Here is a 24,880-nt window from a genome sequence, read left to right as displayed (position 1 = left end):
ATAACTGAGTCCCAGGATTTTTATTAAGTGTTCATCAAATGTAGACCAATTTATATAAAAGCTCTGATGAAAGTTAATGACAGAAAACAGTATTTTATGAGTCAGGTTTAATAGTTGTGAACATGCAATGTCAGAAGTCTTATATACCACAAGGAAAACCATCTGTACTTCAATGTACCATCTTCATAAAATAAACTTGTCTTCAAGTCAAAGAAAACAGCAGAAATTCATTTTTCACAAAACTTTAATTCATGCATTTAAAACTGCTTGAATTAAAAAATTCAAGAACTCAAGGGTTAACAGAAAAAAATATTTCTGGCTACTGATACAATTAATATAATGAAATATTTATTTTCTTCTTTTAAGAGCATCAAATTGGAACTCTATACTGTTCAACATTGTTGAAAGAAAATGTAGTCAGATCTGTTATATAACAAATTTAACCAGTACAGATAGTTCTATCTGAAATTGCTTTTAATTGAGCAAAACAAATCGGAAGTTAATTACAAGTTGTACAGTTGTTTCAAACATTATAAACGTTGCATTTCAAGTGAAGGAGAACGTGTTATAACTGTGGAATATTGTTAGCGTTGGCTTAAAGTTAGAGCCAAAGACTTGGCATTTTTCTTTATCTAACTTTCGTTAACATGCTTTGAAAATAAGCTTTATAGCTTTAAATGCAGATCAAGTTATAATTTTGTACACGAATAACTGTCTAAAAGTTTGCATCTTTTTCTTCCGTTTTAAAACCTTTGTTCCCCAGGACAAATTTTCATCTAAAGTAAACCCATTTTTCCTCTAAAAAATAGACACATAATACCATATCATACAATCTGGTTTCCTCCTTACCTTTTCTGATTTTGAGCTCTTTTTCCTCCAATATATAGTGGGAGTAGGATTACCCTCAATAACACACTGGAAACTGACACAACGTCCTATGCCAACTGTTTTATTCACGGGTTGAACTTTGAAAATTGGGGGATCTAAAATGAAATAAATGTAAAAGTTAGGTCTTTGAAATAAAGTTTAAATACTATTATTATGAAGAAATAACCTAATGATTGTTATATGTTTTCTGAAGAAATTACAGATTACACAAAATAGGCATTCCCTAAGTATGACAAACACACTGACAGACAGACAGATAGACCAATAAATCTACTTTCACTATCTGTGATGCAAGGAAAAACCTTGTATTTATACAATTCTAGGTAAATTTTAAAGCTCTACTCTGAAAGTCCCAGACAATGTACCTCTGTAACAGCTAGGAAATCCTTTATTCTGCCCCCTTACATTAATCAGGGGTCAGTGAGGAGGTATATGTAACAGCTCTACTCTGTAAGTCCTAGGTCAGCTATAGAACCCTTTATTCTGTCCCTTACATTAATCAGGGGTCAGTGATTTTTTTCTATCTGCCTTTGCTTTGTATAGATCAACATCTTTATCAAAGTCAATAAAAATTTGACATGGATTCTTTCGCTCAAGTAATTTACTTTTGTTTGGTAGTGAGAAATAGATAACCTAACATAATGAAATAAAAAAAAATATCCGACTTCTGACAGAGCCGAGCAAAAAATTAACTTTTCAGGACTGAGACTGGTAATGAAAAATCAATAGTACAAACAAACATTACAAATAAAGCAGATAGTTCAGCTACATCACATCTTTACTTGATATACCAAACTGACAGGCAACCATTTATAATTGTATCAACTCAGTTCTGATTACGCTTTTTCTATGCATGTGTTAGAGAAAAAGTTCAATAATTTACAATTATCTTTTAACCTTATCATACTGTGATGTTTTAACACAATAATTATATTATTATGACAGTATAACCTGTTCTCCTATACCCATAAACCAAGCTGTTCTATATTTATTACTGCCATTATTACATCTACCCTTTTTGTAAAAATAAAACGTTGTCTAGCCATTTTACTGAAGGTCTGATATATTAAAGAATAAACCTTTTTCATACACATTTAAATTTTTTTTTAATATAAAAAATTAACAAAAATATCAACTATTTTAAAGGAGTTTTTTCAATCAATAAAGCTGTCAGTTTAATAATTTTCAAGGGAATAAAACCAAGTCAACAGATTATCTCACTTACAGTACAAAAACCTATGACTATAACATACATAAAGAAAATGCTAAACAAACTGTGTTATGTACATCACAAATGAAATATATTTCATGGACAATAAAAACATCACAACATTAGACACTAAACAAAGCATGTTAATGAAAAATGAACATTGTCAGGACATAATAACAACTTGTTCAAATTTTTCCTTACATATTCATCAGTGTACTTTTGGGATTTGGTTAAAAGCTGATGGAAATAACATGTTATATTTTTCAATACCAGGTCAATTTCCTTGCAATACTTTAAGAAGGCATACCATTAACTTAGGGTACTACCTAAGTTCAAATGGATTTTGGGTAGAACATCAGAATGTAGTCCTATAAAAATATGTGGATTATTCCTTCTTTAAAACAAATTATTTAGGATAAACTTTATTTCAGTGACTCCTTAAAACAAACTTGGAGCTTAACGGAATACCAGTAATCTACTTGACCGGTGTTAAACTTAACCTGGATCGTCAATCCCTAGACTATGTTATTCTTGTGACATTGCATTATCTACACTATAAATCTAACAAGACTTTACAACAAATAAATCTGTATAAAATAGATATGCCAGGAGATAATAAAACTGTTCCAGTGTTTATCTTCAACTTAAATGTCTACTTTTCATCTAAACCTTTATTTTAACCAATCAAGATGGAAAGCAGGTACTTCTACCCAAGGCACAGCTACAATTAACATACAACATAAGCTTATATGTTTCTTTTAGCAATATTTAAACCTTGATTCAACATCAGCCACATCCCTGTCATATTTTAAATTTCCAAAAAAAAATATACTACCACACAAGTTCTCAAGGTCCTAAAACTCGAAAAGTGGAAAACTAAGGAAACATCCATCTCTGGTGGTTTCAATTAATACGTTTTCATAAGAAGCTGAATAATAAGAAGAAGACCTTTAACAAAGGAAAGTATTACACTGCAGAAATAGATCTGTACATCTAATGACATATGTTTACATCCACAACTATCTCACATCTAATAGGATGCCATTTATAAAAAAAAATGAAAAATTGATAATAAAAATTATTATATGCAAGCCTGATGGCCTGTGAAGCAATTTAAGTACCTTTTAATAGTTTAAAGAATGATCCCAGTTATTTATAAACTGTCTGAAGTTTTTGCTGTTTAGATCTATATTGTTTGATTTATATATTCTATATTGTTGTTTTTTTGGTTATACAATCTGCATAAATCATCCACAAACTGAACATAGAGTAGACATTGAATAACTTAAAACCCTATACACTTAGATAAGATTTACATTTAACTCTCTATGAATTTCTGGTGAAGTCAACATGATCAGGTTAATCAATGACAAAGTCATAAAATATCAATAAAAAATCATCACATTGTCAAAGGCAACATAAAATATCAATAAAGTGAATTTCTACCTGAGATAAGGCTTAGTCAAATCATAATATACAATATACCATAACTATTAACTTAACAATTAACTATCTTGGATGGAGGAGCCAAGATGATTTTTTAAAGAGGGCAAGTTGGTAAGAAAAATCTGAGAACTGAATGCAAATAATCATGTAGAAAAATATCTGAGTAAAAATGGTAGGGCAATTTCATAAGCTGTCTTTGAGAATTCATTTTACAAAGCTATTAGACCCTTCAAGAACCAGGATCCATACGAAAATTTTCTTTAAAATAATAAGTAAACTATGATGTACTATTGAAAGAATCATACAATGGCCTTAAAATAAAGGTTGTATATTGATCACACTCTAAACATGTTTAGTTCTTAAAACTTGCCAATCAATATAGAAGACCAACAGAAGACAGGATATAACAGATATAAGTGAACAGGGCACCAGAGTACTGAAGATTTTATCTTTAAAGAATTCCTCCTTATCTGAGACATAAGTCAGTAAATATCTTGACAATTTTTTGTCTCCAAGGAGAAAATGTTCAGGGGCTCTAACTGATAGTCTCAGCATTTCTCACAGTTTGACGATTCTTTTTATCATATACATAACATTATAAAAATATCTTCCTGGGATCATTGCAATTAGCTACCATTCCACCTAGTAGGGGTTAGAAATAATTTTGTCATATGGCGGGAGTCCTCTTTGACAATCTCTGAAATCACCAATTTGCACAGGAGTGTGCCTGCATTTTTAATCTACTAGGAAGCAGCTTAGAGATTATGTAATGTCGCGCTGCAGGACTGGTCCCAGATAGGGAGACGATTTTGATGTGATTAACAAACAGACTGGTTGAGAGACATCTGATGGAGACATTCAGTTTTTGAAAATAATCAATTTGTTCAAGATGATACATGATAAACATTACCCCATCTTATCTGATTGTAATGTAGAAAAAAAAACTGAAATTATCGTAGAAACATTTCACTTTTGGAAGCATAGAGCAGTTATTGACCAAAACAATATAGAATATTATTAAATAATTTTCACAAAGACTTCCATACACCTTATTAAAACAGATTAAAATTGTTAACTTTTAAGTTGGTTAACTTTATACAAGTTTTATTATAACATAAACACTAGTAACTCATCTTATATGGAGCCAGCGAGTTCTCAATCAGCAAAAGACAATGCAAAACTGTCATTAACTAAAATAATTCTTGTTCTTGATCATTATAACCAAACAGAGGCAATCTTCAAACACAAGAAACCTTAGATATTGCAGAATAAGCACATTCCGAAGTTTAACCCAAGCAAGGCACAAAATTTAATTGTAAATAATTACTATGGGTTTATCTGTATTTCAGCAGTATATTTCATCTAATTATGACTTCTTGTAATGAAAAAGGGCATCACTTTTATTGATGTGGCTCCAACCTATCTTCCTTACAGATAAAACTAAGGTGAGATAACTCTTCATTCTATTTATGTACAGATACTGCACAGGAAATATCAAATTCACACCAATTAAAACACCATTGCTATAAACTTGTCAAAATTATTTTTCTGACACTTGATATTCTGGTGAAAACATTTTTTCCTCCAAGGGCTATTATGTTATTTTGTATTACAGTATCACTGTGTAATAATTTGTTCAATTATGTCACCCTTTTCAAAATGTACTATTTCCATTAAACATGCCTAAACTGGCAATGCAAGTTCAATAGAAGTTTCTTCAAATTAATAAATTGATAGTGACCACACAGACAGAAAACTTACAGATCTAGAAGCAATTATCAACAAAAACTAAATCCCCTATTATTTAAAAACTTCTGAAACCCCTATACGTCAATGTTAAAGGTTTTATTGTTCATTTTATACAAATTTAGCAAATTTACTTTAGAGAATAGAACTGATTTTCCATTGATAGAATGACTATTTCCTGATGGATATCCTAAGTTTATGGTCATATGATCACAGAAAGACTATATTTTTCTTCTGTAGTAAGAGTCATATGATCACGGAAAGTCTATTTTTCTACAAAAGTTATGGTCATGTGATCACGGAGAGACCATAATTTTCTTCTGAATTTAACTACTTTACCTGCTGTAACAAAATGCACTAGTTCAAGGTGTCTATTCAGACAGTCTTGACAGCTTTCAAAGTATCAGATACTAATATTTAGTCAAAGTTTTTTATTAAAAAAACTTACATTCAACATTGAGTCTTGCTACAGCTTCTGCCTCTCCAACTTGGTTCTTGGCAACACAAACATATATCCCATGATCCTCTCTGGTCACCTGTTCAATACGTAACGTATGATCTCGTAATGTAGTAATTCTACCAATCTTTCCTTTTTCTTTCCTCCATGTGACTTGTAAAGGTTTATCCCCAACAACATCGCACGGGAAATCTACTGTCTTGCCAAGCCTTGTTGTTATATCTATAGGGAACCTTCTGAAACTTGGCTTCTCTGAAAATCAAACATTAAACAATATCACCATAAAAATTATTGTCTATTTTTTATTATTCTAGTTTATTTTGATCTTTTTTGGGGGGTTTAATATTTTCTCCTTTCCAGGATGCTTTAATGCCTTCTGAAATCTAGTTTTTCATCATAATAGAATTTATGTAGGAGTCAAAGACAAAAGGAAATGATATTAGCTATATACTTTGACAAGACTTATCTTTGTATGAGAATCAAACAGACTAACATTTGTCTCTTTCCTTTATTTGTACATTAGACCTTAAATGATGTATACTCCCCTGAAAGTAGTTAATTGGAAGATGTCAACTTCACTTTGTTTTCTTCCTACTAACCAAAATGAGTTATGAGTATTTGAAATGAATTGTTTAACAGGAAGTTGATGTTGCCTCACTTTGAAATCAAATCCAAGGATGTGGCATACCTATATAAAGCTTCTGTCAAAATATCTTTTGGTGTTAATATGTAGTTGCAGAAAAAAAACCAAAAACAAACGAATTATGGACAGAAAAACGGATCAACATAGATAGACACCATAATCACCATATATCTCCTGTAAAGTGGTGGTATTATAAGTGAGACATATTCCTGAACACTATACCTATGACTCTGAGAACTGCAGGGGCACTCTCTTTCTGTCCAGCCTGGTTGATAGCTATACAGGTGAAGATTCCCGCGTCCTGTTTCCTTACTTGGCTAATGTTCAGTGACCCATTGTCAGTGACAACAAATCTGGTGTTACTAGGACCACTGATTATTTGTTCGTTATCTTTCTTCCAGATAATTCTTGGTTCTGGTTCACCTCTTGGAGGACGACACTGGAATCGTACTGTGTCCCCAATGGCTGTAGATACGTTCTTTGGCTGAAGTCGAAATTCACTCCTCAGAACTGAAACACATTTAGACATGTAAAACATAGAACAGAAGTATGTTGTACTATATACAGTTTATTTTATTGAAAGCAAAAATAAAAAAAGCTTGTTATATTTAGTTATTTTCAAATCTACAAAACAAAGATAGATATTGAATTAAATCTTCTGAATCTTAGTTTTTACCAGTTTGTAAAATGAAGATCATTTTGATTCAAAACAATTACGTAAACAGAGCAATTTCACCTATCTATTTAATCATCAAAGTCAGCCTGGCACTATAACCCCAGCTAAACTGTATTCTACAATCAAACTAAGATTTTTGTGATTAAGTTAGCCACTGATACTTCTCTATGTATATATATTTTGTTGTTTCCCCAATCAATTTCTTGTGTTTTTCGCAGAGAACTATGTGTTTTATGGGTAATCAAAGAAACTGGCGTGTTTTATCTAAACAACTGCTCATTTCACAGACAAACTTAGACAAACAAACAAATCAAGCCTCATACAGCTGAAATAACATGATCAACTTCCTTCTATCAAAATGAAAATGAAGTTGGTGATATCACTTTCTTGGGGTTAGATCAGAAACAGATATTAAAAACCCTTATTTTTGATCATGTTAGTTATAGCAAGGATAACAATCTATGAAAGTCTACAGTTTCAATCTTGAGAGCCAGATATTTCACAAAGGGGGTGTAAGCAAGGGGCAATGTGTGATATGATGTTTCGTTACATAACAAAAGGCTTTTGATAACTTGTGACCCACTCACTTTTATGTTCCAAAAGATAAAATTGTTAATGATGTAATAACATACTATTATCTTTAGTGATGATTTGAAAACATCTTTCTTTCTTTCCTTTCTACTCGTTTTTATTTCATTCTTTTTCTTCTACACTGCTAAGCTAACATACATATGTACTGCTATGTATATCTTCATCACAAATGGTCCACCAAAAATTTTGACAAGTGGCCTTTAAACATGAATAGATGCCAAAGAAAGAGACTGAAATTTTGCAGTATTTAGTGTCTGAGAAAATTTTCTGAAAAGGAAGGGGGTGATACTCCTTTAAAAATATAATCTTTTTCTAAGAAGAGAGATAACTCACTTTTCAAGAAAATTGAACCTGATCAATTTAACTGCAACTAAAAACATTTCTTTTGGTATTTCAAGTTAGACCACCTACCATCTGTCACTAACATTAGGATAATAATCCTATTATATCTATAATCTCTTGTACCTAAAAAAATTTTTCTGGGACATAAAATAAAATTGCGTTTAGTGCAAGGCAATGCAAGAGCTAATAAAATTTATGATATATTGCAAAAAAGTTGTCATTTGGATGCATTCAACCATATTGCTGCACTTGAACATTAGGAAAAAACCATAAAACAATAATAATTCTGTAATTTTTGTAACTATTTATGTTTTTAACAACCAGTAAACCTGGAATACACATGTTATTGGTGATAATTTCATCAAAGATTTAGCATCAGATGGGTGGGAACTCATGGTAATAGTATTTGATTCATTTTGTTTTAATTAAGTTTTTCTCTTAATCAAAATGGCATTAGAATCTAAAAGGGGAAGTAACTCTTCTTAAATACTATAATTCTTTTTATTCACTGAAAGAAAAAGGTAAAATCTTTTGAAGAAAATCTTTTAACAAGGACAAGAACTTCCCAATCAATAACAAAATGGGTGAACTCGTACAATTACCTTCTTCATCTTCAAACCCATGCAAAAATATACAGGGACTTGGTTTGAAAGAGAAAATTTGAAATTTGATGGGTCAGTCATTTTGTGGAGGGAATACAACTATCTGTTCATCTCGCTTTCTACATAGATAAAATACTACCATTTTACAAAGTAAATTTATCAATATTTTCTCTTTTTTTTTCAAGTAGAATTTTACTTGCAGATCAAAACTTAAGTTCACATCAAATCTCCTTCTTTAAAAAAAAAGGGGGAAATCTCTGGTGTTTGAAAAGGCTCTATATCTAAAACACTTCCTGTCTTAAATTTAAATTTTGTAACTAGGAACGTGATTTGGTGTGATAAACTAGGAACGTGATTTAGGTGTGATAGTACCAATGTAAGTCATTGATTACCATATAAACAGACTTTGTGGGACAATTCATTATAGGGGGATATATTTCATAAAAAAAATAATAGAAAAACTGCAGGAATGTGTGCATCTAAAAATATTATCTAGAAACCATCAGATCTTCATATAATCTGTTGTTTCATCTTAATGAATATGTAAAACCAAGATGAACCTAATTAAATAAACATCACTGTCCAACTACACAGACAGACAGAGTGACAAAGCCCTACATTATATATGTGATTACCATTCCTTACCAAGATTCAAACTTCTTCCCTGACCCCTGAAATACTTCTATTCCTTTGTGTTACAGACAATGAGATTCTATAGAGCACATGTTTGTTTAAGTCAAGTGTAGACAGAAGTACCTATTATTACAGCTACTGTCACTATCCTACAACTTGTGTGACATTTTATTGTTTGTTATTGAGAGAAGCCATCAGAACAAAGAAGAAGTAATTTGTACAATCTGAGTTCCTTGTCTCACGTGATTAATGATCCACATATGGTGTCATATCATATGCAAGTACTGCACAATTTGTGAATATGCGAGTCCTTTCCATGCTTCCTTTGATGTGATTCTATAGTATGCCTTAATCAATATTTATACAGTATGTACTTTTCCCCTAATGAGTTGAAGCTGTTACAGTTAGTATCAATTTAGATTACAAATTTTTTGTGTTGTTTGCCATATTATTTGTTCTATGAAACTGTGACGTATTTGACAATTATGACACACTGTAAAGACAAGTATTACTGACATTAAAGGACAGGCACATGCTATGGGGTAGGTTGCTTCCTCCAAATTGATATGCAAGGATTGATCCAAGAATAATCAGAGTACATGCCTCAGTCAAAACAAACAACTTTTGAAGGTTTTTTTATAGGTTGAGGCTCTATATAAGCGATATCTACTTAACTCATGCAGTACTGCAATGATTAGTTACCGGTACAAGGTTTTTGTATGAAGTACTCAAACTTTGGTGTAACAACCAGAACTACCCACCTGCAATAGAAAGTGTTGCATTCCGACTGATGGCGGTTCCATGCCTGTTTGTAGCATTGCAGTAATAAACTCCTGTGTCAGTATCCTTTTTATTGTGAACAACACTTAAAAAGAATAATTTGCCATCAGGGAAGATCATACGATTCGAATAAGGGTTTTGAGGACTGGTTTCCACAGTGATACCATTTCTATACCATGTTATTTTAGGTTTAGGGTCACCCTCAGCTCGACAGTTCAGAGAAGCAGGTTCATCCTTTGCCACGTATCCATCTTGAGGGTGTTCAACAATTCGTGGGTTAGGCAAGCTTGAGGCAGCTGAAAAAGACACAATGATGCTACTTAATTTTGTAGATGACATAAAACAGCTATCGTTAAAAAAAACTTTCAATTAAAACATTGTTTCATGTTGTCTATACTTGTACATTTAGACATTCACAAAGAATATCATTTCTCACAAATATATCATCAAAGCTTTTTTCCATTTGTAATAGCAGACTTTCTGGTTGCAGATACTCTCAGATGTTATGACACTGGATCATGATATTACCATGATATGTATGCATACATGTGAACTTCCCTTTGAAAGTGCAACTCCATCTTGTAATATAGCATAAAAATCTGATTTGATCAAATATCAATGATTTGAAACACCTGAGTTTTATAGTTTTCAAAGATGTGAAGATAACATGGACACCTGTTACTGCACTTCTATTTACATTGACAATACCTAAATAAACCAACAAAATACTAAATGAACTACGTATATCTGACATTCATTGCATGGAAGTTTACAGTAAAAATAATTTTGTTATTTTATTTCCAAGTTTGTGAATGTGATAATAACAAGAAAAAGCCTAAAGGAAGATTTGCAAAGTTGTCCTTGCTTACTCTTTGATCTATAGAAAAGACTATGGCTATCCTAACTTTGATAGGTGGCATTTTTGACCATATTGATGGACATATTGCATTTCTCCTTATTGTCATTTAAACATGGATCTGTCTCATTGATTTTTAAACTTGACAAATATTGATTGATTTTAACTACCCACTTAAAACAGCATGAATTCTAACTGTCCACACCAACTGGACACTTCAGACTATTTCCTTTTATTGACCATTAAATTTCCATTTTGTTTGATGCTTCTACAGGGAGCTGTTATTGATGAAGATATAACAGTAAGGGGAGGTAATTTATCAGAATGTTACATCACATTCCTCCTCATGTGTCATTAACTCATCCAAGTAACAGGTGGTCCGGTCTACAAATTATGGCTTAAGTATCAAAATTAATGACTAAATTTCCAATGGACCATTTTAACCAGACAGAAAATTTCATGACACAAATACTGACCTAAAGAGTTTTACAAGTGAACATGGATATGATTAAAGAGTAGAATTTCTCCACTGGGGAATTTGACACAACACAATCTGTTATCATACCTTCTATAGGGTCTTATAGTTAGTGGTCATTACAATGTAATTTGTCCATTTATTTTATCTTTTCCTATTTATTGCAGGCCATTACTTTGACCTTAACCTAGGATGGAAACCATGCAACAACTTTTGCTAAGGGCTTAATCAGAACTTTATGATGTCTGCCTTTCAAAGACTGTTCTTCTGCAAGTAACAAATACCACCATATAATATCTGAAAACAGAACTCAAAATTGCCCCCCTTCTAAATGTTAGCCATGTAGAATCAACCTAATCATGCTAAATGACTGTTTCCATTCCATACTAAAATTGCCAATCAATTAGAGATAACATGACACAATGATGAATTGTCTAAAACTAAAGAATGTCTGTTGACCAGTGCCTAGAAAATTATAAGAATCCTATGCCAGGTTTTGATATATGGGTCAGTATCTGAAGGCAGCTTTGCAGTAAATTCTTCCCCACTGAGATAATTACTGTAATTAATCAGAAGCCTGAGTATTTAATTAGAGGCACAAACTGCTTTTTATTGGAAATGTCCATCAAAACAAATAGAATTTCATTACAGTGAGATTGGCAGGCAAGGATTTATTATTCTAATGGCCAGTTAGTGGTCAGAGACAAGATAAAAATATCATCTACAGTCAGCACCTTAGCCCATGCTCTAACATGGCCAATATAGTGCTGTGTTAGTTGACAGTGCAGTAATTCAGCTGTGTTACCAGAAATTAATTGGGTAGGAATTAACTATTGACAATGAGCTATAATCTTAAGTTTAATGCAATTTGGTGGGTAATACTAAATATCAATTTTGTAACATCAACCTGCTTTTTACAGAGGTAGAAAAAAATTGGACCTATTGGTCAAGCATACAAACTTCGGTGACCCAGGGACAAGCTCAGTTCTACTTTGACTTGTCTGTCATAACATATGTTGTCACAGGTCAGAAGGAGATTGCTTATTTTGACCCCTGCCTTTGCTTAGGTAATCACTTAAGGTACCAGTAGTATATGGTGGACAGCCTGACCATGTCCACTCAAAAGGATTAGCATGTCAAACATATTCACAGATTACATGTAAATCTGGCAGATAATGCATTGACTGAGATAAAATAATCAGAAAATATCAACACAATTTGAAGAACCATGTCCACAATATCAAAGGTCTATTAAGGGTTTATTATTGATTGATTATCAGTGAAACTCCAAACAGATTTACACAGTTTATCTGCTGTAATGGTTTACTGATCACTATTGATGCACTTTACCTTAATACTATTGCTTAACCAGGTGTTAGAGTGCTAGGCATCATATCTGTATCTAATGGACAAGAGGCTTACAGGGTCTAATATGTCAAAGGTCGAAGACCATACAAAGTCCTAGAACACAGACAATTAAATTAGGTATTGAATTAGTTAAAAAAAAATAACATTTATCTTGAAATGAATTTAAGCTTACTGTTTTCTATATATGGTGGTAACAATTGTCATTCATGAATTCATTCATGGTTAAACAGGAAGTATGGCCACCCAATAAAATCTCCTTTCTAAGACAGGGATTGTCTATAGATATTACATAGACTACCTGAGGACTTAATATGAAGAATTAAGACCACACATGTCCTAGAGCTGATTACATCAAATCCTGCAGAAGTGGTATTAATGTTCAAAGATCAGGGAAATAAAAAATCTACTATACAACAATACAGTATTACTGTCACTCAAAACAGTATATAACACTGGTAGATCCACACCCTTCTGTAAGGGGATTATACCCATCTCACAGCTTTATTTCATACAAGGCATGCCATGGAGAAATACCAAACTATACAACTGACTAGCATACAACTGGGTTGTTTATACCCAGAAATTATGCACAAGTTGACATAATATGATATAGATCACTGGTTGGGTGTCTCTGTTTGAGTTATTTATGGTGAATTATTGCTTTTCTCAGCGTTCTTAAGTGCAAGAAGAAAAAAAATATCAGTACATACATCAAGAAACCCTAACCAAACTCAGATGCATGCTTTACATCCAGAGCATTTTATGTTTTGGAGAATGCCAGATTTATTTAGGTCCCTTGCAAATCTAAGACAAGGATTTTCCATTCTAAATCAAAAGACAAAATTTTATTTCATTTTTTTTTTTAAAAGTAAACAATCTGAGAAAAAAATAAAAAAGTCAAGGAAGTAATAACACCACAACATAATCAGTGATAATGGATTCTAAAGCAATAAAAAGACTGAGAAAAAATTGTTTGGCTTCTAATTAAAGTGAGGATTTTCCATTGTGATCAGCTGGAATTAAGAACTGATGTGGTTATTTTAACTAAAGAAATACACTCAATGCTAAAATAATATCTGTTTACATGTTACAGAAACAAGTTTGGCTCACACACAGGTGTAAGGAATTTCTAACATAAAACCACTGATAGACCCATGCTAGGTGTAAATAAACAAGATTTATTTTTGTTTAATTACTGGCCACTAACCGTAACGGTAGAAACAATAGGGCAATACCATCCTGAGAATAACTGACTATTCCTGTAGCAATGCAATATATTTATGTGAGAAAAATAAATATTTAGAGGTGTGATATAGAACTTCAAAGCTACTGGGTTTTATTGTCCTTCTAGAGAAATTCCTAATATTAGCTGTTTTATTAGCACTATACCTTAGTGTTTACCAGATCTTTGTAGTAACTACACTATAACAAGAATTTTCATTGCCTTTTATCTTGCTTAGATTGCAGGCAAAATGGCGTAATAGAAACAAAAGTTGGTGTGTAATAAAAGTTAATGATGTAAATTCCAGCCAAGGGATTCTTGATGAAAACTCCATCTGTATAAACTTACATTACTCTACTGTAAACAATACACATGAACTTTATTGATCTGATCAGAAAAGTATAAATAACACTAACAGTCCCTCCATGAAAGTAAGTACTACCTGATACTGTTAGTGACACAGGGCATAATATTATGTAAATATTGCATGTACATGTATCATCTAAGGTGCTGATTAGTGAGATTGTAAACAAAAACAACAACAGCTGATATCGGAGACAAAGGTCACTCATAGTAAAATACTGTTCGAAGGAGGGACAATTCTGAATATTAAGGCCAATGAAGGCAAAACAGACCCTGCAACAAGGCATGGGCAATCATGCCATGATAGTACAATATAGCACTGGATCCCCTTACATCAATCTCATTATACTGGATCACTTGTTACATCAGTAAATACAACCTTGACTTTTCTTATCTTTCATCTACAAATTTCAGTAATGACAATTTCATAACTTGATGAGAAAATATCATTTCAGTTTAGCAAAACACATTAAAATACAGCCTGTGAATTTTTACAAGTTGCAAGGAAATCCAATGTTTGCTTAATGAGATATAAGATTTAGGATGAAATGAGAATAACACATTATCACTATGCTTTATTCATTTGGCTTATCTGGCTTAACACAGAGATAAATAAGTGAAGTTGGTTATAAACAAACCAAGTTATTCTAACAGCTCGTCCAATGAGGAGGATTTAGTGTCTTCACAAACTATTGGAGAAATGAAGTTCATAATCTTTTGTAGTAAGAGATGAAGAAAGCCTCAATGCTAATTAACATCATGATATTTCCCGTACTTTTGGTGTTTATGATCTAACAACAAAGCCTAACAATGCACTAGATAAATCTGTGAAGTTATAGTGTAATAATACTGATGCTATCCTCTAAGGTAACCAGTGTACACTGATATCAGAAGAATCAACCAGAAACTAAAGCTGTCTTCAACAGTATTCATCACTGCAGTTGACCGAGACATTTATGGCCTCTCAGACATAGTTTACATTTGGTGGAGGCACCCTCATTCTTTATCAGACAGATAACAAAGAACTTCTATTTCAATCCAAAGCCATAGCAAGTACAGTTAAATAAATCTGCCACTAGATTTATGGCTTTGGTGACTGAGGGGAAAGAGTCGGCAAAGGATCAGATGACGTAATGACATAAGTTGGATAAAGGTCAAGCACAACTTAAACTGATGACTTTCAAAAGATTGTGAGAATAGGATGACCTTACTTTTGTATAAACCAACATTGACTATATTCTAACCTGACATGTTGTACAAATACTGTATGCTGAACATTTCTGATTAAATGCAAAAAATATCTTTTTAATCTCCAAAACTTTAAGAGGGTTTTGTTTAGATTTTGTGCAGTTTTTTTTTTTTTTTTTGTAATATAGTGATTTTTAGTTTTTCTCTCTAAAATCAACTGTTGAACCTGGGTAATCTTGCTTATGATGACATAGTTCTGTCTACCACTAGCCAGTAACTCAACATGCACCTATCAATACTGATGCATCAAAAGCTGTCAACACTTTAATATAGAATCCTAAGGTAAGTAGCCAATTCTTCAATCAACACTATACAATAGTATACCCTTGACCACTATCAGAAACTTGAAGTATTTAGCTGATCAAGCCAAAATATTGAAGGACGTGAACATTACAGACAGTCAACAGATGACACTGTTTACTTTTGTGTTCCTGGAGAAAACATACATGTATAAAAGTTATAAAATTACATCTTCTGTAATTATAATGCTGACCTGTATGAATCATTTCAATCTAAAATAATCTCTAATGACAGAGAAAAAAATACCCAAACCTTTATGCCTTCCATAAGGTTTGTCAATATTTAAGCCAAAACTTGTGCAAACAATTATGAAAAAAATAGCCCAATTTCCTTTCTTGTCGTAATTCATTCCAGCAAGGAACAGAATCCATCAAAAACTTCTAAGGAATTTGTTAAATGTTGTTAAGTTATGTCAGAACCCCCCATTAGCCATCTGGACAGATCAAAAACAGACAAGTTCACCTTCTAACAGTCAGCCTTCCACCCTGTAATGAAATCAGTGTAAAATACTACCCAATATTTCCATAATATCTAATTCAGCAATATTCATAACACATTTAATACTTACTAACAACAATATTGAGGCTGTGTTCACCTGAACAAAATCAAGGTAGTCCCTCCTACAAAGTGATTTTCCAGTGCAGTTTATGGATTTTTAACTGCTTGTTTGATTCCAAACTTATAAAGCAGAAAGCAATAGCCAAACTTCAAACAGACAGTTGAAAATCATTGTAGATTTTCTGCATAAAAAGTTTTAATGACTTAAGTTTTTTTTTATACCATTATTTAAAATTGTTAGTGTAATAGAAGAAAGTAGTTATGATTAAATGAGTTCCAAACATGAAAATGCAAATTGTATGAGGTAACAAGTGCAGTTTTTGACCCATAGCAAAATAAGCATGTTCTTCCTGACACCAGGTAATGAATGGACTAAGACAGACATACTATTACAAACAGTAAGGATCTGTGAACTATAACCCAAAACCACTGCAGTGTAAGATGAAAAATTGAGAAAATTTGTGAGTTTTATTTTAAAGAAGAACAAATAAGTCACAACAAGCATATCTAATAAAAACATGGAGGAAATAGTACTGGTATGTTGACTAACTTTCATAGAAAAAGGCTCTGCACTTGGCAAGTCTTACGAGAGTTTTAATTGAAAATCCAAGTTGTCTGTGAGAATCAAATAAGTTTGATCACTCTCCAACGTAAGTCATTGAACCAGGCACACTAATACCTAACTGGGTGTATCAACAACACAGAACTTAGGTACATTAAAGAGTTACCTTATACCCCTAACCTCTCCGTCAGGGGTCAATGAAGATATAACATGATCAAGATGAAGGCTTCATTCATGCTTGGCTGTATTTCTTACTGGTATAAGTTGTGGCAGCAATTATATTGCTTGTTATAACAGAAGTTTGATGTATTTTAAATATGAAGAGCAAACCTTTCATGTCATAAGCCTTTGAAATTTTGTATTCACATCTGTTGTTTTGTGAAGTCTCTAGCATAGAAAAGGATGATCATACCTACAGTAACTGTCTAGAAAACTTCTTGATGTGGTACCATAAAGCAGGTTTTAGAAAACTGGTGAAGAGCATTGAGATTTTCATAACTTAATGTGTCTGTATTTTCAGTATTATTTATAATTCCCACAATTGCACCTAAAGAACAGATAGAAAATATCTAGTGGAATTCATTTTATTGTGCTTTTGATGCAACTTCAAAAGTATCCCATTACTTGCACCTCTAAATTTTCTCTCAATCTTCTACCAACTTTATAAGTGAAGGAGAATGTCTAAAAAGCCTCCTTCTCCTTGAGGTTGACAAAAGAGGAGTATCAATTGACACCTACCGAGTCAGGATTCTTTACTCAAGTAGTCATTTATTTTTTTTTTAAACATTTTAGAAATTATTATTTTTTTTATCAGCAAGTAATATGCTTAATCTTCAAAGAAGTTGTAAAAATTCTAGCCATTTTATATTCTGATAAAGTGTCTTTAGTTATAGGGGATGGTCCAGAACCCCCTTTATGCTTGAAAAGTCTGACTGATTATAAAGACAAAACTGAAACTCACTGGAGTAGGCCCCTCTTAGGCCAGTCAGTACTCTCTCCCCTTTTTGGAATGTCATGATCCTGGAAGTGTATGTTTCTAGTATGTCACAAGATTCTTGTCCCTATAGTACTTTTCTGAACCTGATGGGTCATGTGCTTACTCCTGGATGTAATACCTCTCAGGGTAACACTTACTATGGTAATTGTCTCTCAGAGACACACAGAGTACCTAATCATGTATCAGATAAACACAAGTGAAACACAAGATACCTCTTCAGACCTTCACATAACATCTGGTCAGACCATTAAATTCATCATAGACTTCCTTGTAACAGTTAGTAAAACACATAAAATATAATATAGCCTCTTGAGTTTAAAAAAAAAAAAACATAATTAATAAAATACAAAACCAATGGAAAAGTGTCTATGATAAGACATCTGGGAAACATGTACTTACAGGAAGTCAGGCAAAAAAACAACATGGCCGATATGACTACTGTAGATACAATCCATGCACCTTTTTGACACCCATACTTAACAAAATGATGGCCCTCCTCACAACATGGCAAATTAGAGGATGAAGTTTGATAATGGTTTTATTGGGCAGCTGTTATGGAGCCAGCAGGAACCCTTTTAAGCTAAGCAGCCATAATTATCTAAATTTGTTAAATGGTAAACTTGAAGATTTATAGGATTATAGAGATTTTTATACAGCTGCACTGTTACAAGAGGATGTTTGCAGGATACCTTTTTAATGTGAAGGTTATCCTGCAGGCGACTGTACTTTTTCAACTTGTAATAGTTTTTCTGCAGTATAACTTGGTGTGTGGTTACACTATTTTGTCTATATCAGTCATCTTAAATCCTCATCCCTAGTTATTGATGTATGAAAACAAAGAATTACAATGCAACAAGTGCCTAATCCGATTTTTCAAAACCTTTTGATAAAATTTAAAGAGAATCTTGCATTTCATAATAGGAGTAAGTAGAAAGCCCCACCATGTGGTATTAATGCAACATAAGATTAATATTCTAACTTGAGTTACAGAGGGGAAATGCTTACTTACACTTTCTGATTTGTCATTCAGACAGAACTCATTTAGAAAATAGTAAAACAAGGAAGTTATGTCAGGGTGAGGATGTATGCTAATATTTCTAAAGTCTAATTTTCATTTTTTTCATTATATCCGTAAACCAAGAGATTACCACTTTCAACGAAGACCTCTAGTTGCAAATGGAAATAGCTCAAATGAACAATGAAGGTAAAATCTTGATGGAAGTGGATACAAGTCAACTGTATCATGGAAGTTACCATAGTCAACTAAGACTCCTAGACAGGAGGTGGACACAGCTCAACTGTACCATGGAAGTTACCAGAGTCAACTAAGACCTCTAAACTGGAGGTGGATACAGCTTAACTGTATCATGGAAGTTACCACAGTCAACTAAGACATCTATTCTGGAGGTGGATACAGCTCAACTGTACCACAGAAGTTACTACAGTCAACTAAGACCTCTCAGACTGGAGGTGAACACAGCTCAACTGTACCATGGAAGTTACCGCAGTCAACAAAGACATCTATTCTGGAGGTAGATACAGCTAATCTGAACCATGGAGGTTACCACAGTCAACTTAGACTTCTAAATGAAAGTTGGTATAAACTGAACCAGACCAGGATGTTGTCAGTTTTAATATTGATGTAGAAGACAACATGTCTTAAGATCATTACCACTGACAGATGAACGACTCCTAACAAAACACACCAATTAACGTTTTGACAAGTTTTCAGTTTATGTTTCTAGTTTATGTTGTATTTGTGACCAGCAGTAATAAATCAGCTGTAGTTACTACATACTACAGAATCCTATATATCTACTGATCATAAACCTTACAATGTTAATTGGTTTTACACACAGTTTGAACTATTGTCCTAGTCTGACAATTGTACAGTTTCATACTGAGAATAAGTTCCATCAAAATCAATTTTCTTTCCCAGTTTCCTACTGATTTGTTTACATCAGTCTAGAGGTTCTACAGGAGCTTCTTACTTGTAAAGTTTCCTCTCGTCAAGTCTATTTATATGATGTTTACCCCCTGATATCTCCCCAACTTCTCTAGATCTTTGTTAACCTGTTCCTATAATTTTGCTATGAATATTTAAATCAAAAGAAATAGTGTAAATGTAATAATGGTATTCTTTATATGAACTATCAAACTTCTGTAAGATAAATACTCTTTTTGCATTTAAAACAATCACATGTGATTCCCAATGGTGATGAATAGCAAGGAAACACAAACAAACGATTTCTGTTGCTGTTTTTTTTTCCTGATTCCTTTATAAAGTATCATCTCTGAACAAACAGTTTTAAAATCAGTTAAAAATCCCTCTGAGAGCCCCTTTCCATCCCAGTTGTTGCTTTCATTTCTTTGCAAATAGAACAAATTACTTATGTTGTCAAAAGGCACATTCTATAATTGAATTGTGAATTTTTTTCCCTCTGCTAAACTAATTCAGTGAAATGTAATGACAGTAAGGAATGCATCCATGTAATTGGTTAATGGCTGGAGAGGTCATCAAGGCAGGGGGGACATTAATAGATATAACATAACAACAGGGAGGATCTCATCACAGGGGTTCAAATTAGTGCTGGTCTGAGGTTCAGGACTGTCAATTTCTGATACAAGACCAATATAATTTCGTTCACCAAGGATTTTTACAATTACTTTTATGGAGGACTTACCACTATCTTCCTGTGGACCTTTCATTTAGGATGCAAAAAAGTCTAGTACCTTTCACTCTTGAACCCCTGCCATAGTCCAATAAATATAACCTAATCCTCCTTAAATTTAGGCCTTTAAGAGTTCCATAACTCAAAAACAAAAGGAATCCTCATTCCAATAAGAAAAGATCTTTTAAAACCTTTACAGGTGTTCTTTTTTCTGGAGTCATACCAAAACATGTGTCAAAAAGGGGTGTGTAAAAAAATATCTGTACTCAAGTCACCATATAAGTTATCATAAGATAATTTTATATTTTTAATGTACAACTAATTCTTACAACATATATTAAAAGATTTGTATTTGTACACCTGGGACCAACCCCCTCCTTAAACAAATACAAATTTGACTAATTGTCTTTTACAAAACTTGGCTTTTCAATTTCATTTTATTTCTCATGCAATAATTTCAACTGAATATAAAAAAATAGAATATAATCAGCACAAGTGGCAGATTTTATTTCTTTAAAAAAAAAATCACCAAGACATTCTAAAATAAAGTTTCATTGAAGTGACGATTGAAATCAAAAATATGTTGAGCCACAAATATTCATAAAATGACATGTATGACATAAAATCTTATGTTTTTGTGGTATAAAACCCTCAAAGTAAAGAATACATGTCAGCATTAAAAGTTAAAACACCAACAATTAATTTTTATCTTGAGTGAAACATGCATGTCTGCCAAGACTACATGTCTACCTGAAAGTTTTACAATTCCAAATTCATGTTTTACAACTCATATCCTGCACAGATAAAAAAAAAAATAAGGGGAGGAGTCAAATTAGAGTAAAATACATCAATAAAAAAATGTCAGCATTAAACAAAGTAACATATCCTGAATAGTTAGTTACATGTAATCTAGATAAAATAGCAGAAAACCAACACCCAATTTCCCCATTGTTTACCTATGATAGATATGTATGCACTAAGAACTGCTGATTTTAAAGTCAGATAATTTTGAATTTTATTTATGTATCAGTTAACATTTATAGTGCCAGAGTTCCTGATCATCGTAAAATACCTACTAAAGCTGGGAATGTGTCAAATTCTATCAGAACTGGTTCAAAGGTTAGTGTTTGCAACCATACAATAATATCCTTAAATGATCAAAAATGATCAATTACTATCCATAAACAAGAGGCCCCAAGGAGCATGAGCTCACCTGGTTAAAGTTGTCTTCCAAGGGTAATAAATTTAACAAGGAGATGTCCAAAAATTTTGACTCAAGAAGACTTCGGTACGACTTATAAGGATCATTTCAGCAAATGAAAATTTCTTTCTAACTATTAAAGGTTTCAAGATATTGGCTGAAAACTAAAAAAAAAAATTCATCTTTCAAGGGTTATAACTCTTACAAGGAGTCGCCTGACAACTTTGACCTCTGAAGACTTTTGAAGGCCTTATAATAAGGATCATTTCAGCAATTGAAAGAGTTTGGCTAAACCTAACATTTTTGATAATATATGCGTAAAATTACTGTCTGACCCCTATGTTCAATTTTTAGTAATGGGGGCCATGTTTTTTTATGGATCAAAAATCCCCACATCAGTTCTATGCAGGATATCACAAGGAACCTTCATACCAAGTTTGGGTTCAATTGGTCAAGTAGTGTCAGAGGAGAAGATTTTAGAAAGAAGTAACATTATAAATAGCAAATCATTGAAAAAGGGCAGTAACTCCAACATGGCTCAACAGATTAAAACCAAAATTTGACCAGAGATAGACCTCATCATGTTGAACACTTTTACCCCCGTGTCAGATTTTAGCTAAACCTAACGGTTTTGGAGATATATAAAAAAATCTACTGTGTGACCCTTATGTTCTATTTTTAGTAATGGTGGCCATGTTTTTCCACGAATCATAAATCCCCATATCAATTCTATGCAGGATACCCCAAGAAATATTCATAACAAATTTGGTTTCAATTGGTCAAGTAGTGTCAGGAGAAGATTTTTGAAAGAAATAATATCAAAAATAACAAAAATCGTTGAAAAAGGGCAATAACTCCAACATGGCTTAACAGATTAAAACCAAAACTTGATCAGAGATAGACCTCATCATGCTGAACACTTTTACCCATGTCAGAATTTAGCTAAACCTGAAGGTTTTGGAGATATATGTGAAAAACTACTGTATGACCCCTATGTTCTATTTTTAGTAATGGCGGCAATATTTTTTCAACAAATCAAATTTCCCCACATCAGTTCTATGCAGGATACCCAAAGGAACATTATACCAAGTTTAGTTCTAATCAGTCAAGTAGTTTCAGAGGAGAAGAGTTTTGTGTTTTGTACAATTGTTAACCACGACGACGACAGACACCAAGTGATGGCAATAGCTCACCTGGCCTTTGAAAAAAAAAAAAGCATTAACAATAATTCTTTGGAAAAATATTTTTTTCTTTAAAAATATAAGTTTTTACATAACCAACATTTTTGATAATCATATATTTCACTTACAAACAATGAAAATAAGATACCACTACTCCAATAATTAGGAAACATAGGCAATGTTTCTCATTTTAATTCATATTTCGTGCAAATTACAAATGCATGGTTATTTGACTCTAATCCTCCAGCATGTCTAATGATGAATCCACTGTACACTCCACAATACAAATTAAGCTTTAATGACCCATGTCCAATCCGAAAAAATTACAAAAATGTAGCAACACTTGTATTACAAATCAGAAAGCCTTAATAAATTTCATGGTATTGGGGATGCAATGAAATTGGATGTCAACAATCTTTTGAATTTTTGCCTATACTGAAGTTTTAATGATGTGGAACCCTAGTGAGTTATGTGAACTGTAGAAATGTAATTAACTAATGCAAACAAAAAGTAACTGTAATCAGGGGAGGTAATCTAGTCACAGCAACAATAAATTCACATGAAGGGAGATAATTTTGTTATCGAAGCCATAAACATGGTAGTATATTTCATGTAAATTGAGTAAAACAAATAATCCTCAATAACTTTGCATTTATGACCAAGCATTAATCCTGTACCATAGGGAAAACCTCTGATCCTTTATTTAATTAATTTCTTCAGACCTAGAAACTGATCTCACAAATTGAATATGCATAAAATAAATTGAATGTAAATGTTGCAAAAGTTGTCTTGGTCTTACTATTCATTTGATGTTCAGGACCTTTAACGTAACCTTCCATGGTACTCTTTCCACACTCCATCCAAAGCACTTAGAACAATAACTACCCTATGACCCAACCAATGCAAATGCAGCCATTTTTACCTGTACATCCAGGTAATCCAGGTATGACATCGATTATATATCAGGTTAAAACATATTAGTTCCTTAAAACAAGTCCCAAGTGATACACTGGTTTTGGTATTTTACAAGTTTACTCCATAATATAGAGGAGGCTGTTATACAAATCAGTTTAAACAGTTAAGGAGATGCTATGGAATCCCAGTGGACATATGTTTTAATCAGTAAGTCATCTAGAACAGAAAAACCTTTCTTCAGCTACAAAATAGTTTATATAGTACTATGACACAGATTTAGTAAGACCAAGTTTCACAAGAAGGGGAGATGTCAAAGAAATTAAGAAGCTTTAACAAAACAGAAATGTGTTAAACCCTACCATAAAATTATCTTAAGTAACTTCAAATAGTTCCAACACAGAAATAAGATAAACATGTGAAACACAATCAGACAAAATGGACAAGTTTTGCCTATCATTAACTGAGGAAATATAAAATCATAACAGCTAAATAAAACAAGAAAATATCACAAGACAGATACAACAGAAATACAGGTGTCCAATGGTATAACAGCATCAGATGTAGCTCATTACTAAATATACTCCGTAACAATGACTTGAACAACTGGGTAATTATATGAAGTAGGTTGTAGTCTGCACCAAAGAACCTGATTTCTGTCTCTTACCTCAGGCTGCAGTCAAATATTGGCAAGAGACTCTAAAGAACTAAATAATCTGTTTATAGTTCTATATATCATACTCTATAGTATAATATCTATAATATCTCTGCTTGACTTACACTGTAAATCCATACAAGTTTATCAAGTCTCATCCGTAAATTAAGTTTCCCCTCACTTAATAACAGTGGAAATGGCTTTAACAGAAACCTGATGCTTTAGAAGAGAGATCAGACATTTATCTTTCACTGAAATGTGTTATTATGTGTAATAATTCAAATAAATCTGTATTT

At 32.6% G+C, this 24,880-nt stretch overlaps 1 protein-coding gene across 6 annotated transcripts in view; it reads right to left on the bottom strand.

The window, feature by feature from the left end:
* Positions 1 to 24,880, bottom strand: part of LOC148616000 (roundabout homolog 1-like) — an 88,171-nt gene that overhangs the window by 22,751 nt on the left and 40,540 nt on the right. For all 6 annotated transcript variants that reach the window (XM_088582603.1, XM_088582604.1, XM_088582601.1 and 3 more), the window contains 4 exons: positions 9,996 to 10,310; positions 6,613 to 6,900; positions 5,739 to 5,999; positions 850 to 983 (listed from right to left, as the gene is read on the bottom strand). In XM_088582603.1, the coding sequence (XP_088438729.1) occupies positions 850 to 983; positions 5,739 to 5,999; positions 6,613 to 6,900; positions 9,996 to 10,310 (998 nt within the window). The remainder of the gene's footprint in view (positions 1 to 849; positions 984 to 5,738; positions 6,000 to 6,612; positions 6,901 to 9,995; positions 10,311 to 24,880) is intronic.

This window comes from Perna viridis, chromosome 5 (assembly GCF_037379345.1).
Source record: "Perna viridis isolate PV_CMFRI_1.1 ecotype Kerala chromosome 5, ASM3737934v1, whole genome shotgun sequence".
In the NCBI taxonomy this organism is placed as follows: Eukaryota; Metazoa; Mollusca; class Bivalvia; order Mytilida; family Mytilidae; genus Perna; species Perna viridis.
This window is presented reverse-complemented; position numbering and strand designations above follow the sequence as displayed.